Here is a 14,174-nt window from a genome sequence, read left to right on the forward strand (position 1 = left end):
CCAGATTCTACCATCACTCACAATGTCCATGAGGAGATGATTAAAAATGCCCAAACGGCACCCAAGAATGTTTTCTCAGCTATTCCACCAGCACATATTAATATGGCAGCAGCGGGTGTTTCATCCATGAGTACCAGGGATCAGTGTAAGTTTGTTCACTTGGCGTACTGTCCTACTTGATTTCTATATGCATGCGTAGTGTCATGAGGGAAGAATACAGTGTTGTTGTACTATCTTTACTGGCCTCAAATTTACGGTTCTCAGACTGCTACTTCGTATGTCCTTCTGCTTTATGAGATAATTTCCTCGATTCTGAGCATCCGAGGGGTATGCCTGTGCGGTTGACTTAATGCACATAACGCACAGCTCAACCACTGCATTTGGTTTCCAGATGCTTCGGTCACTCACAACGTCCGTGAAGCGATGATAAATAACGGCCAACGAGCACTTTACAACATCTTTTCAACTGCTCCTCCAGGTCTTGGTCATAGGGCAGCAGCTGGAATTTCATCCACGAGGACCAGAGGTGTGTGTATGTCTGCTTCTTAGTTTTCCTGTCCTACTTGGTTTCCCTAAACAGGCATAGTTTGATGAATACTAGAAATTAATTTGGTTGTATATACTTTCCAAGCCTCAATTTTAGGGGCATCTTATGCACATTTAGCATATTCACCCCTGCTGGCTTTATGAAATAGTTTTCATATCCTCTCTGGCTTTATGAAATAGTTTTCTAGAACGTGAACACCAGGAGGATATACCTGTGGGGTTAACGTAATGCACATACCTCAACACTGAACCCCTTCATTTCATTTCCATATGGTGCGATCACTCACAATGTTTGTGAGGGAAGATTAAAAATGCCCATGCAGCACTCAATGAAACCTTCCAAGCTAGTCCCCCAGCACTTATTAATATGGCAGCAGCTGTTGTGACATGCATGAGCACCAGGGATCAGTGTACCTTTGTGCAATTGGTTTACAATCCTACTAGGTTTCCATGTGCGTGCATAGTGTCATGAGGGAAGAATGTAGTTCTTTTGTACTATATTTTCTTTTTTTTAAAAATTTTTTATTGGATTTTAGGTTTTGGGGTACATGAGCAGAGCATGGAAGACAGTTGCGTAGGAACACACATGGCAGTGTGCTTTTCTTTCCTTCTCCCCTTCACCCACATTTGGCATTTCTCCCCAGGCTATCCCTCCCCACCTCCCCCTCCCACTGGCCCTCCCCTTTTCCTCCCAATAGACCCCAGTGTTTAGTACTCCCCTTTCTGTGTCCATGTGTTCTCATTTTTCATCACCCGCCTATGAGTGAGAATATGCGGTGTTTCATTTTCTGTTCTTGTGTCAGTTTGCTGAGGATGACGTTCCCCAGATTCATCCATGTACCTACAAACGATACAAACTCATCATTTCTGTTTGCTGCATAATATTCCATGGTGTATATGTGCCACATGTTTCCAATCCAGTCTATTATCAATGGGCATTTGGGTTGATTCCAGGCCTTTGCTATTGTAAACAGTGCTGCAATGAACACTCGTGTACATGTGTCCTTATAGTAGAACGATTTATAGTCTTTTGGATATATACCCAGTAATGGGATTGCTGGGTCAAATGGAATTTCTATTTCTAAGGCCTTGAGGAATCGCCACACTGTCTTCCACAATGGTTGAACTAATTTACACTCCCACCAACAGTGTAAAAGTGTTCCTTTTTCTCCACAGCCTCTCCAGCATCTGTTGTCTCCAGATTTTTTAATGATCGCCATTCTAACTGGCGTGACATGGTATCTCAATGTGGTTTTGATTTGCATCTCTCTGATGACCAGTGACGATGAGCATTTTTTCATATGATTGTTGGCCTCATATATGTCTTCTTTCGTAAAGTGTCTGTTCATATCCTTTGCCCACTTTTGAATGGGCTTGTTTGTTTTTTTCCTGTAAATCCGTTTGAGTTCTTTGTAAATTCTGGATATCAGCCCTTTGTCAGATGGGTAAACTGCAAAAATTTTTTCCCATTCTGTTGGTTGCCGATCCACTCTAGTGACTGTTTCTTTTGCCGTGCAGAAGCTGTGGAGTTTCATTAGGTCCCATTTGTCTATTTTGTCTTTTGTTGCCCATGCTTTTGGTGTTTTGTTCATAAAGTCCTTGCCTACTCCTATGTCCTGGATAGTTTTGCCTCGTGGCCTCAATCTTAAGCTTCTCAGACTGCTACTTGGTATGTCCTTCTTCTTTATGAGATAATGTCCTAGATACTGAGCATCAGAGGGATATGCCTGTGACGTTCACAGGATGCACTTACCTCACAGCCCAGCCATTTCTGTTGGTTTCCAGATGCTGCAGTCACTCACAATATCCATGAAGTAAAGATAAATAACATCCAACTAGCAACTGACAACGTGTTGTCAGCTGCTCCACCAGGTCTTGGTAATATGGCAGCAGCTGGAATTTCATCCAGGAGGACCGGAGGTCTGTGTATATCTGCTTCTTAGTTGTACTGTCCTACTTGATTTCCCTAAGGAGGCATAGTTTGATGAATGCTACAAGTTAATTTTGTTGTATATAGTTTCATAGCATTAATTTGAGGGGTATCAGATAGCCACGTGGCATATACTACCCTGATTTCTTTGATAGTTTTCTAGAAACTGAGGATCAGGGGGATATACCTGTGCGGTTGACATAATGCACTTTCATCACAGCTCAACCTCTTCATTTGGTTTTCAGATGCTACCATCACTCAAAATGTCCACAAAGAGAACATGGAAAACAAGCAACCAACACCTAATAACGTCTTGTCAACTGTTCTCCAAGGACCTCCTTATTTGGCAACAGCTGGTCTCCCAGCCATGAGCACCAGGGATCAGTGTATGTTTGCGTATTCATTTGGACTATCCTACTTGGTTTTCATAGGCATGCCTAGTGCTCTGAAAGGGAGAAGGTGATTTTGTTGTATTATCTTTCATGAGCTGCATTTGAGTGTTCTCAGATGGCCTTCTGGCATATCATCTCTGATTTTATGAAATAGTTTTCTAGAAAGGGAGCATCAGGGGGATATACCTGTGGGGATGACATAATGCACTTAATTCAAAACTAAACCTTTTCATTTCGTTTCCAGATGCTACCGTCACTCACAGTGTCCATGAGGGAAATATTAAAAATGCTGAAGGAGCACCCAATAAAGTCTTCCCAACTGTTTCCCCTACACATATTAATATGGCAGCACCTGGTGTTTCATCCATGAGTACCAGGGATCAGTGTAAGTTTGTTCACTCGGTGTACTGTCCTACTTGGTTTCCACATGCATGCATAGTGTAAGCAGGGAAGAATGTAGTGTTGTTTTCCTGTCTTTCCTGGCCTCAATTTTAGGGTTCTCAGATTACTAGCTGGTATATCTTTCTTCTGTATGAGATAATTTCCTAGATACTACCCATCAGAGTGGTATACCTATGTAGTTGACATAATGCACTTACCTCACAGCAAAAGCACTTTGTTTGGTTTCCAGATGCTGCAGTCACTCACAATGTCCGTAAAGAGAAGATAAATAATGGCCAACCAGCAACTGATAACATCTTGTCAACTGCTCCACCAGGGCTTGGTAATATGGCAGCAGCTGGAATTTCATCCACGAGGACCAGAGATCTGTGTATGTCTGCTTCTTAGTTGTGCTGTCCTACTCGGTTTCCCTAAGCAGGCATAATTTCATGAATGGTAGAGGGTAACTCTGTTGTAAATGCCTTAGTAGCCTCAATTTGAGGGGTATCAGATGTCCACTTGGCATATGCACCCCTGCTTTTTCTGACGATTTCCTAGAAACTGATCATCAGAGGGATATACCAGTGCAGTTCACATAATGTATTTACTTCACAGCCCAACCTCTTCATTTGGTTTTCAGATGCTACCGTCCTTCAAAGTGTCCGTGAAGAGGAGCTGGAAAATAAGCAACCAACATCTAATAACGACTTGTTGACTGTTCTACAAACACTTACATTTTTGGCCACAGCTGGTCTCCCAGCCATGAGCACCAGGGATCAGTGTATGTTTGCTTATTCATTTGTACTATCCCACCTGGTTTTCATAGGCATGACTAGTGTCCTGAATAGGAGAAAGTGATTTTGTTGTATTATATTTCGTGAGCACATTTGAGTGTTCTCAGATGGCCATCTGGCATATTGTCTCTGGCTTTTTAAAATAGTTTCCTAGAAACTGATCATCAGGGGGATACACCTGTGGGCTGACATCATGCGCTTAAATCAAAACTTAACGTCTTCATTGTCTTTCCAGATTCTACCATCACTCACAACGTCCATGGGGAGATGATTAAAAATGCTGAAGCAGAACCCAATAATATCTTCTCAACTATTCCCCCAGCACTTATTAATATGGGAGCAACTGGTTTTTCATTCATGAGTACCAGTGATCAGTGTATGTTTCTTCACTCGATATACTGTCCTACTTGGTTTCTATATGCATGCACAGTGTCATGAGGAAAGAATCTAGTGTTGTTGCACTATATTTCCTGGCCTGAATTTTAGGGTTCTCAGATTGCTACCTGCTATATCCTTCTCCAAGTGATAATTTCCTAGATGCTGAGCATTTGAGGGCTATGTCTGTGTGGTTTCCATAATGCAAGTAACTCACAGCTCAACCATTTCATTTGGTTTCCAGATGCTGCAGTCACGCACAGCGTCCGTGAAGAGAAGAGAAGTAACAGCCAACCGGTACCTGATAACGTCTTGTCAACTGCTCCACCAGGGCTTGGTAATATGGGAGCAGCTGGAATTTCATCCAGGAGGACCAGAGATCTGTGTATGTCTGCTTCTTAGTTGTGCTGTCCTACTCGCTTTCCCTAAGCAGGCATAATTTCATGGATGGTAGAGGGTAATTTTGTTGTACATACTTTCCTGGCCTCAATATGAAGGGTATCAGAGGGCAACTTGGCATATCCACCCCTGCTCTCTTTGATAATTTCCTAGAAAGTCAGCATCAGAGGGATGTACCTGTGGGGTTGAAATAATGCACTTACCTCACAGCTCAACCTCTTCATTTGATTTTCAGATGCTATAGTCAATCTCAATGTCCATGAGGAGAGGATGGAAAATGGCAAATCCGCAACCGCATAACATATAGTCAAATGTTCCTTCAGGGCTTACTAGTATGGCAGGAGCTGCTCTTCTGGCCACGAGTACCATACAACTGTGTATCTTCTCTTATTAGTTGGATTTTCCTATTTGATTTCAGTATATGCTCATAGTGTCATAAATGGGAGAAAGTGGTTTTGTTGTATTCTCTTCCTTAAGTGCAATTTGAGGGGTCTCAGAACACTGCCGTCGTGTCTTCCTGCTCCATGCAATAATTTATTAGAAGCTCTGCATCATAAGAGTATACCTGTGTGTTTAAATAAGGCATTTATTTCACAGCTTGACCTGGTCATTTTGCTTCCAGATGCTACCACGCCTCACAACATCCGTGAGGAGAGGATGGAAAATGCCCAACTGCAATTTAGTAACATCTTGTTAACTTTTCCACCAGGGTGTATACACATGGCAGCAGCTGGTATTCTAGCCATGAGTACCAAGGATCTGTGTATGTTTGTTTATAAGTTGGAATGTCTCACTTGGTTTTCATATGTATGCATAGTGCCATCAAGGGAAGGAGGTTGTTCAGTTGTACCTTCTTTCGTGAGCTCAATTTGAGTGTTCTCAGATCGCCACCCAGCATATCCTCTCCTGCTGCATGAAATATTTTCCTAGAAACTGAGAGTCAGAGGGATATACCTGTAGGGTTACCATAATATACTTACCTTACAGCTCAACCTCTTCATTTGGTTTCCAGATGCTGCAGTCACTCACAATGTCCATGGAGAGAAGATGAACAATGGTCAAAGAGCACCTGAGAACTTCTTGTCATCCATTACACCAGGGCTTATTAATGTATCAGGAGCTGGTACTCCACCCATGAGTACCAGGGCTCAGTGTATGTTTCCTGGTTGTTTCTGCTTGGTTTCCTACTTGGTTTCCATAATCATGCAGGGTCATACATCAAACAAGGTCGTTTTATTATATTATCTTTTGTGAGCTCATTTTGGGAGGTCTCAGATAGCCACCTGGTATATCCTTCTGCTTAATGAGATCATGTTCTAAAAACTGAGCATCAGAGGTATATACCTGCAGGGTTGTTGTAATGCACTGACCTCACAGCTTGACGTCTTCTCTCGGTTTCCAGTTGCTACTGTCACTCATAATGTCCGTGAAGAGAAGATGGAAAATGGCCAACAAGCACCTGATAACATTTTGTCAGCTGTTCCTCCAGGGCTTATTAACATGGCAAAAGCTGGTATTCCAACCATGAGTAGCAATGATCTGTATATGTTAGCTTATAAGTTGGATTGTCCTCCTTGGTTTCCACATGCATGCATGGTGTCAGGAAAGGGAGGAGGCAATTTTGTTGTATTATCTTTTGTGACCTGAATTTAGGGTTTTCAGAACACCGCCTGGCCTGTCCTCCTGCTTTATGCAATGATTTCCTAGAAACTGAGCATCGGGAATATACCCGTAGGGTTGACATCATGTATTTTTCTCACAACTCATCCTCTTCATTTGGTTTCCACATGCTACCATCACTCACAATGTCGGTGAAAAGAAGATAAAAAACAGCCAACTAGCACCTGATAACTTCCTGCCCACTGTTACACCAGGGCTTAATAATTTGGCAGGAGCTGGTATCATAGCAAGACTACGAGGGATCTGTTTACTAGTTGTACTTCCTACTTGGTTTCCATATGAATGCATAGTGTCATAAAGAGAAGAAGGTGGTTTTGTTGTATTATCTTTTGTTAGCTTAGTTTGAGGGTTCTCAGATCGTCACCTGGCACATCATCTCCTGCTTTATGGCATAATTTCCTTGAAACTTAGCCTCAGTGGAATATACCCGGGGCTTCACATAATGCACGTACCTCACACCTCCTCCTCCTCACTTGATTTCCAGATTCTTCCATCACTCACAATGTCCATGAAGAGAAGATAAAAAACGGCCAACCAGCAACTCAAAACTTCTTGTCAAATCTTCCATCAGGACTTCCTAATATGACAGGGGCTAGCATCCTAACCATGAGTACCAGGGATCTGTGTATGTTTCCTTATAAGTTGTGTCCTACTTGATTTCCATATGCGGGCATAGTGTCATCAAGGGAAGAAGGTGGTTTTGTTGTATTATCTTTTCTTGCCTCAATTTCAGGGTTCTCTGGTTGCCACCTGGTATATACTCATGCTTTATGGGATAATTTTCTAGAAACTGAGCATGAGCGGGATATACCTGTGGGGCTCTCATTATGCACTTAACCTCACAGCTCGGCCTCTTCATTTTTTTTCCAGATGCCACCGTCTCTCACAATGTCCATGAGAAGAAGACGAATAATGGCCAACAAGCACCTGATAACTCCTCATCAGCGGTTCCACCAGGGCGTAGTAATCTGTCAGGAGCTGGTGCTTCATCCAGGAGTAGCAGGGATCTGTGTATGTTTGTGTATTGGTTGTACTGTCCTACTTGGTTTCTGTATGCATGCATAGTGTCCAGCAGGGAAGCAGGTGGTTTTGTTGTATTGTCTTTTTTGAGCTCAGTCCGAGGGGTCTGGTATCGCCACCTTGTATATCCTCCTGCTTTCTGACATAACTTCCTCGAAACTGAGCCTCCGAGGGATATACCTGTGGGAGTGACATAATGCACTTACCTCGCAGCTCAATTTTTCCATTTGGATTCCAGATGCTACTGTCATTCATGATATCCAGAAGGAGATAGAAAATGGTCAGACCCCACCTGATGGCTTCCTGTCAGATTCTGCTCCCCCAGAGCTTATAAATATGACAGGAGATTGTATGCAACCCAACACATTAGATTCTTTGTCTTACAACTGCACTAGTCTCAGCAAAGATAAGCTGCTTTACAAACCTGATAATAACGAATTTGTGGTAGGAGCCCAAAACTACCGTGTCTCTGCAGGTGATTCACCAGTCACAGGAAGGTCTCCGGTGGAAACTGTGCCAAATACAGCACGAATATCTCCTGCTATGGCAAAGAAAGTTAATGATGATATAAAACATCAATTGATGAAAGAAGTTCGAAGGTGTGGGCGAAGTAAGTAGTGCAAGAATGTCTATCAATGAAAGCCTGAGAAGTCTTTCATTCTATGATTTAGAACACAATTATGCTGCCCCTTGAGCTCATTGTTTGGCTAAATTGGATCTGTCTGTAATTTAGCAGGGCTTCTATTTAATTTCACTGAAAATTTCAAATACATCTGCTTAGGTGTTTTTCTTTGTTAGTGTTCACAATAGTTTCCTTAGTAATATACTGATGTGATTTAAGCATTCAAAACACAAACACTGTGTAACATTGTAGCCCATAAAAAATGTATACTGCGGTAGTGGATGCAATGAGATTGAAGTATATTTCATTTTCATAATTTTAGAAATACTAACTTTTTAATACCTTCAGATTATGAAAGAATTTTCATTTTGCTTGATGAAGTACAAGGATCTATGGAAGTCAAGAAACAACTTGTTAAATTTGCCATTAAGGAAGCAGCAAGGTGGGTGCCAAAAGGAAACTCTTCTATTGTTTTAAGCACTTGTGCGCAGTTTGGGACAGGAGCAGGAAGAAATCATGCCTTGTTCTTCCTAATCCCTGGCCCTCAGTCATAGTTCATGCTATTTCCCCAAGCATTTAGGTTGATATTTTCTTATTCTAACCCCTTTTTCCAATGCCATGGAGCCTTCCAAATTTATGATAATCTGGGAGTGGGTGTGGGCCCTCAGGTGACTCACTTGGTCTTTTTCTAGTTTGTATTTTCCATGAGCATGCATTTTCTATCTGCATGTACATTGTAAAGTCTGTTTTGTATCCACTACTACCTCTTACATATCACAGATGCCGTGGGTATCCTCTGGTTAATGGAATACCTCTTTCATTTCAGGCTTAAAAATTTTGCCTTAATTCAGCAACTCAAGAAGGTGCTAAAAGAGTAGATTCCCACTGCCATCTCAGCAAAGTTAAGCACATGAGAAAAAATAATTGTGTTAATGCAAATACCAAGGAGAAACAAGGATATGTGCTGTAAAGTGGAGTAGGTCATTGCTGAAGCTTCCTGTAATTTTGAAGTGAAGAAAATTCCCTTCCTGAAGCTAAGAAAAGATGGAGCTTTTGAAATTTAGTAAATTTCTGTTAGTAAAAGCTAGACTTTTGTGGTTTGTTTGTTGGTTTATTCTTCCACCTGAGGAGGGATACGAGTTGATAAATCACCAATGTATTTAGTATTACGGTCATGGTTTCTGCATAGTTGTAGCCGGTATTTATAACTGCCTTCGTTCACTACCCATTTTTCATTCCCTTTGCCCTGAGATAGTATGTCATCTGGTCATGGTGCTTGACCTGGCAGGATGACTCAAACCTTCATCACTGAACAGTCTGAAGGACCATTAGATACCTGCCTGGATTGGGTTGCTGTACTTTTCCATTAAGTGTAATCAGAAAACATGGGAGGACTAAGAAGCTCTCTAGACACAGCAGACATACTCCTTTTTAGCTCCTGGTGTAGTGCAACTAATCCCCCTTTGATCGTCAGGTTCATCATCCCAAGCCAGTGGATGACCCCCTCCTTTGCCTCTAGATGGAAAGTGATGAAGAGACCAAAATGGCCAGCTGGCAGTATGAATGTCTTTTCAATGGAATCACTGTTGTGTCCCTTGGTGAAAGCATTTCTTCCTTTGGAAATAAGACTTCTAGTTCAGCAGAGCCTAACGTCAGGAGAATAGGAAACGTTTTTGCTAGTGGGTCACTGGGGTATAGAGTATGAGTAGAGACACCCCCAGTTATACCCCTTGAATCTAGGACCAAGAATCCTGACTATGGGAAAGAAAGCAAACTGTGTTGGATGCAAATATACAGCAAACACTGCTTCCTAAGTGATTTCTCAGATCTGCAAGACATTGCCACCTAGCTTGCACTATAACTGAGTTCCACAAGTCCATTGCACAGTTCTGTTGATCCAGTCATCTTCAGATAATGTGGGACAGCTCGGGAGCCTGACTTGGAGGTCAAGGCCAATGTGGGTAAGCCAATACCACCTTAAAATAAAACCTGATAGAGGATAAGAGAATATAAATATTAAGACCAGTGAATTCCTATGAGGGTGGGCCCATCGCTACACTTTATTATCTGTGAGTGCCTTGTGTGGAATACCCTGGTGGTAAATAAGGCGTTTTTTCTAACTGCACAAATGTTGATTTTCTCAAATTACTGTGGGTGGAAATGAAGATCCATAGTCAGTATACGTGTCTATTTGAGTAAGAACACAGCCCTGTCCCTTCTATATTGAAAGTGGTCCAATGTAAGCACCTGCCATCTGGTAGCTAGCTGATCACCCTGGAGACAGTTGCCATATAAGAGACTCAGTGTTGCTCTCTGTTTCTGGCAGATTGTACACTCAGCAATGACTATGTTACAGAATTTTGTTCCTTAGTTCAGCTGAAACTGAGTTCTTGTCACATGACCAGGAAAGATTAAGTTCACGCACACATTACAGGGTGAGGAGGGGAATGTGTCGGTTGAAAAGGAAAATTAGGGAGGAAAGAACTCTCAGCAAAGCGAGAGGGAATCCTGCTAACAGGCCCCCACCTCCCAGATTGTTTCTGTGCCATCACACAGAAACCGAAGAGACCAGGCTCCCCATTGCCACTCCTGCACGAGACACAACTTTCCCATGGCTCTACCCTCTTCCCCCGGGTACCCGGCAGCATTAATGAGAAAGACTCAGTTGGGAAAGGGCAAGCAAACAGTGACAATCCTTTTTCTGGGTTGTGGGTTTCATTCAAGACCAGCAGTCTGGTTTTTCAACCTTCAGGCCGTTTTAGGCTTGAAAGTGGAGTTTAGCCAGGGACCCTTGGCTGTCTGATGTCTCTATCGACTGTAGCCAGGTTGGCCTTGGTGAGTGGAAGTCCATGCCTCTGAAGCATAATCTCTATCCCTGTCACTTTGGCCACTTTGTGAGCTCATGAGGCTGTGACACAAGTGTTGGGGAGAGAGGCTGATTAATATTTAGATAATAGGTACCTTATCCTTCAGATTATTAAACTTCTGCTCTGCTGAGGTTACCCTTTGGTGAGAACTCTCATGAGACTCAAATATCTTCACATTGAAAGTCCACTCGGACAGGTCTGTCCACATATTTTTCCCCAGACCTCCTTGTCACAGATTTTCAATCATGTGTCCTCAAAGTCCCTAATCATTCGGCCAATAAATGAGACACAGCCTGTACAAGGATACACACTTAAAAGTCTGGCCATCTCTCCTCCACACAGGAGCAATGCTCAAAGTTCTTTCCTCTGGGAGGATTTCCCTTCTCTACTGTCCTTCAGGGCTATCCCAGTTGGTCCTGTCGTAATGCTGCTGCCCACTTCTGGCTTGCGTGGTTGGCAGGCATTATGAACGGACTGAATATGTGTGACCTCTGAGAATTCATACGATGAAACCCTAAATCCCAATGGGATGATATTTGGAGGTAGACTGTTTGGGAGGTCATTAGGTTTAGATGTGGTCATGATGGTTGGGTCCCTATGATGAGATTAACGCCCTTCTAATTAGAGAAAAGAGAATTTGTTCTTCCATGCCTCTTCAAAATGTAAGGATATAGCAAAGTGGCTGACTACAAGCCAGGAAGAGGACCCCCACCAGAATTTGAGCACGCTGGCATCCTGATCTTGGACTTCTAACCTCCAGAACTATGAGAAAGAAATGCCTGGTGATGAAGCCACCCAGTCTGTGGTATTCTGTGATAGCAGCTGGAGCTGACTGAGACAGCTGTAGTCTGATTCCCCAGATTCCCATCTCCCGGATACTCAATCAAGCACTAATCCTAATACTGCTATGGTGGGATTTTGCCGGAGAATTAAGGGGTCAAGTCAGTTAACCTTGAGACATGAGTGTGGTGTGGCTGGGCCAGACCTGGCAGCGGAATCCTTGAAAAGTAGAGCATTTTCATCACACAGGAGCAGAAGAAGAGCTAAGAGAGTCAAAGCACAAGAAGGATGTGACACAGCAGGCCCTCTTTGAGGATAAAGCAGTGCTCCCGAGAAGGTATAGGGTGGCTCTAAGCGTTTAAAGCAGTCCCTGGATGACAGCCAACCAAAACATGGGATCCACACTCCTACCACCTTAAGGAACTAGATCTAAATGAGCAATAACCTGAATAAGCTCGGAAGTGGATTATTCCACAATCTCCACATTAGCACCCAGCCGGCCCATTTAGAGTTGGCCTTGGGAGAGACTCAGCAGAGAGGCCGGTTGAGCCTTCCTGGTCTTGACTTGCAGAACTGTGGATAATACACGTGTGTTGTTTTAGGCCGATTAATGTTCTTCTAATGCTGTTTCCTGCTGAGTGGGGCATTCTCCCTGCCTAGCCTGGGCCCTAACGTCTCTTCCTGCCTGATCCTACGGGGTGGGAACCACATGTTTCACTGGACTGGTGGGCAAGACATGAGATAGCTCATTAGCAACCCAAGGTTGAAAACCTTGCAAGACCATCATATGGACCTGGAGAAGCTGTAAGCAAGAGAGTAAGAAATCAGCATTTTAAACACACTGGGACAAAAAGTCAAAGCTAAAAGTATGTTAACGACTGGCAATGTTAAAGGGAGCAGAGCAGACAATAGCTAATGCTTCCAGTTCCCATGGAAGTTCCTAAAGTGTTCATTTCGTTTGCCTGGGTGATGACATTTCTGATATTTTCTTGGGCTAAACCAGACTGATTGATGTAAAAAGACCATTCATCTCTCACATACCAACGTGTGTCTTTGACCGTCTGTGAGAAGATTGAAGGCTTTTCGGTTTTGTCGGACTATAATGGCTAGGGAGTCCAGCTGCTGTTGAAGTGTAGGGTGGCCCTCTGCCGTACGTGGGAGGGCCACCGTCATCTCCTCAAACCGGTTATGCTGGATGTCGAGGCTCTACCTCCCGTAGCTGACCATGATAATCCCCATAGAGAGGGCAGTAGTAAACTTAAGGGAATACAGGGTCTTGCTGGGAGCTGAATCTTGCTACGCTGGTACACGGGGAAAGGGAGAGACGTGTTAGCCCATGTGAAAGTTAGATAAGGGAAACGTAAGTGATAGAGCATCGCCCCTTCCACAGTGGGTAATTGTAGATATGCTGAAGATCCTCAAACCCCCAAAATTTGTTTGATGCTGAAATTTCTGCTGCAAAAGTATTTTGCATTAAAGTGGTGAAAGCAGTGGAGGGCCGATAAAAGGGGTCTCCCGTTTTCTGGCGTATAATTGAAAGTTTCTGTGCCGCTAAGTCGGCAGTGGTTACTGGACCCGTTAATGAATGGTAGAGTTCAGTGGCGGCATTAGTAAGATCTTTCAGTGGACTTCCCCTTTTAGGGTTGGACCACAGGCAGAGTTATCTTTAGACAGGCTATGTTGAGAGTCCCTGGGGGATGCGTTGAGATGGGGCGAACAAGGGCTTTTCATGCAAGGATGGCCTCAGCAAAACCTAGAGGTTGTAGCTTTGTTGACAGGAAATAGAGGTGGTGCCAGTCCAGGGACATCATAGAGCAAAAAAATTGGTTTCCTGGGTGAGGTGTCCACTTATTAGTTTAGTTCCTGCAGATGCATTGACTCAGATAGGTGACCCGGTGACAAAGTTTCAGCTACACTGTCTGTCCTGGAGTTCTACGAAAGTGGGAGCACTGGCATGATTACTGTAAAGGCAGAAGGGGAACTGCTCTGGATAAAAGGTATGTAGGAAAGCACTTTTTCCTTTTGGGACATTTGAACTACTGTTGATAATTAAGAGGAGGAACTTAAGGAACCCATGACTTGATGCAACAAAATCCCTTGGAATTGACTGTTGGGCCTGACATCCCCATTCTTTGGTCCAGTGAGTTTGCCCCTGGAGATGTGCTGGGATGCCAGGCCAGTCTTCTAAGGATCCAGGTCTGGCATATCCCCAGTTTCGGTAGTTACGCAAAGTCAACAAGGTTAAGTTTTGGGTTTGTTTTTTTTTTGTAATAGGTGCTTGTTTTAGCACATTCCTCAATGTTGTTCAGTACCGTGACTCATTGACAAGTGACTGAAACCCTGTTAGCATGGATTGGGCCCAGAAAAAAGAGAAAATTCTCTCATCCT

The 14,174-nt window shown here is 43.3% G+C and overlaps 1 protein-coding gene across 3 annotated transcripts; it reads left to right on the forward strand.

The window, feature by feature from the left end:
• The first annotated feature begins 22 nt into the window (after positions 1 to 22).
• Positions 23 to 9,516, forward strand: LOC128930851 (uncharacterized). Of its 3 annotated transcripts, XM_078363439.1 has the most exons (15): positions 23 to 145; positions 392 to 526; positions 2,332 to 2,466; positions 2,722 to 2,862; positions 3,113 to 3,253; positions 3,500 to 3,640; positions 3,890 to 4,030; positions 4,279 to 4,419; positions 4,663 to 4,803; positions 5,830 to 5,970; positions 6,982 to 7,122; positions 7,368 to 7,508; positions 7,993 to 8,127; positions 8,488 to 8,581; positions 8,966 to 9,515. In XM_078363439.1, the coding sequence occupies exons 1-15, from the start codon at positions 37 to 39 to the stop codon at positions 9,015 to 9,017; spliced, it is 1,929 nt and encodes a 642-aa protein (XP_078219565.1). In that variant the 5' UTR covers positions 23 to 36; the 3' UTR covers positions 9,018 to 9,515. The 3 variants fall into 3 exon arrangements, with proteins under 3 accessions (XP_078219565.1, XP_078219567.1, XP_078219566.1); XM_078363441.1 differs by lacking the exon at positions 5,830 to 5,970 and having other exon boundaries at positions 8,966 to 9,516; XM_078363440.1 differs by lacking the exon at positions 2,332 to 2,466.
• The last annotated feature ends 4,658 nt before the right edge of the window (positions 9,517 to 14,174 follow it).

Source organism: Callithrix jacchus, chromosome X, assembly GCF_049354715.1.
Source record: "Callithrix jacchus isolate 240 chromosome X, calJac240_pri, whole genome shotgun sequence".
In the NCBI taxonomy this organism is placed as follows: Eukaryota; Metazoa; Chordata; class Mammalia; order Primates; family Cebidae; genus Callithrix; species Callithrix jacchus.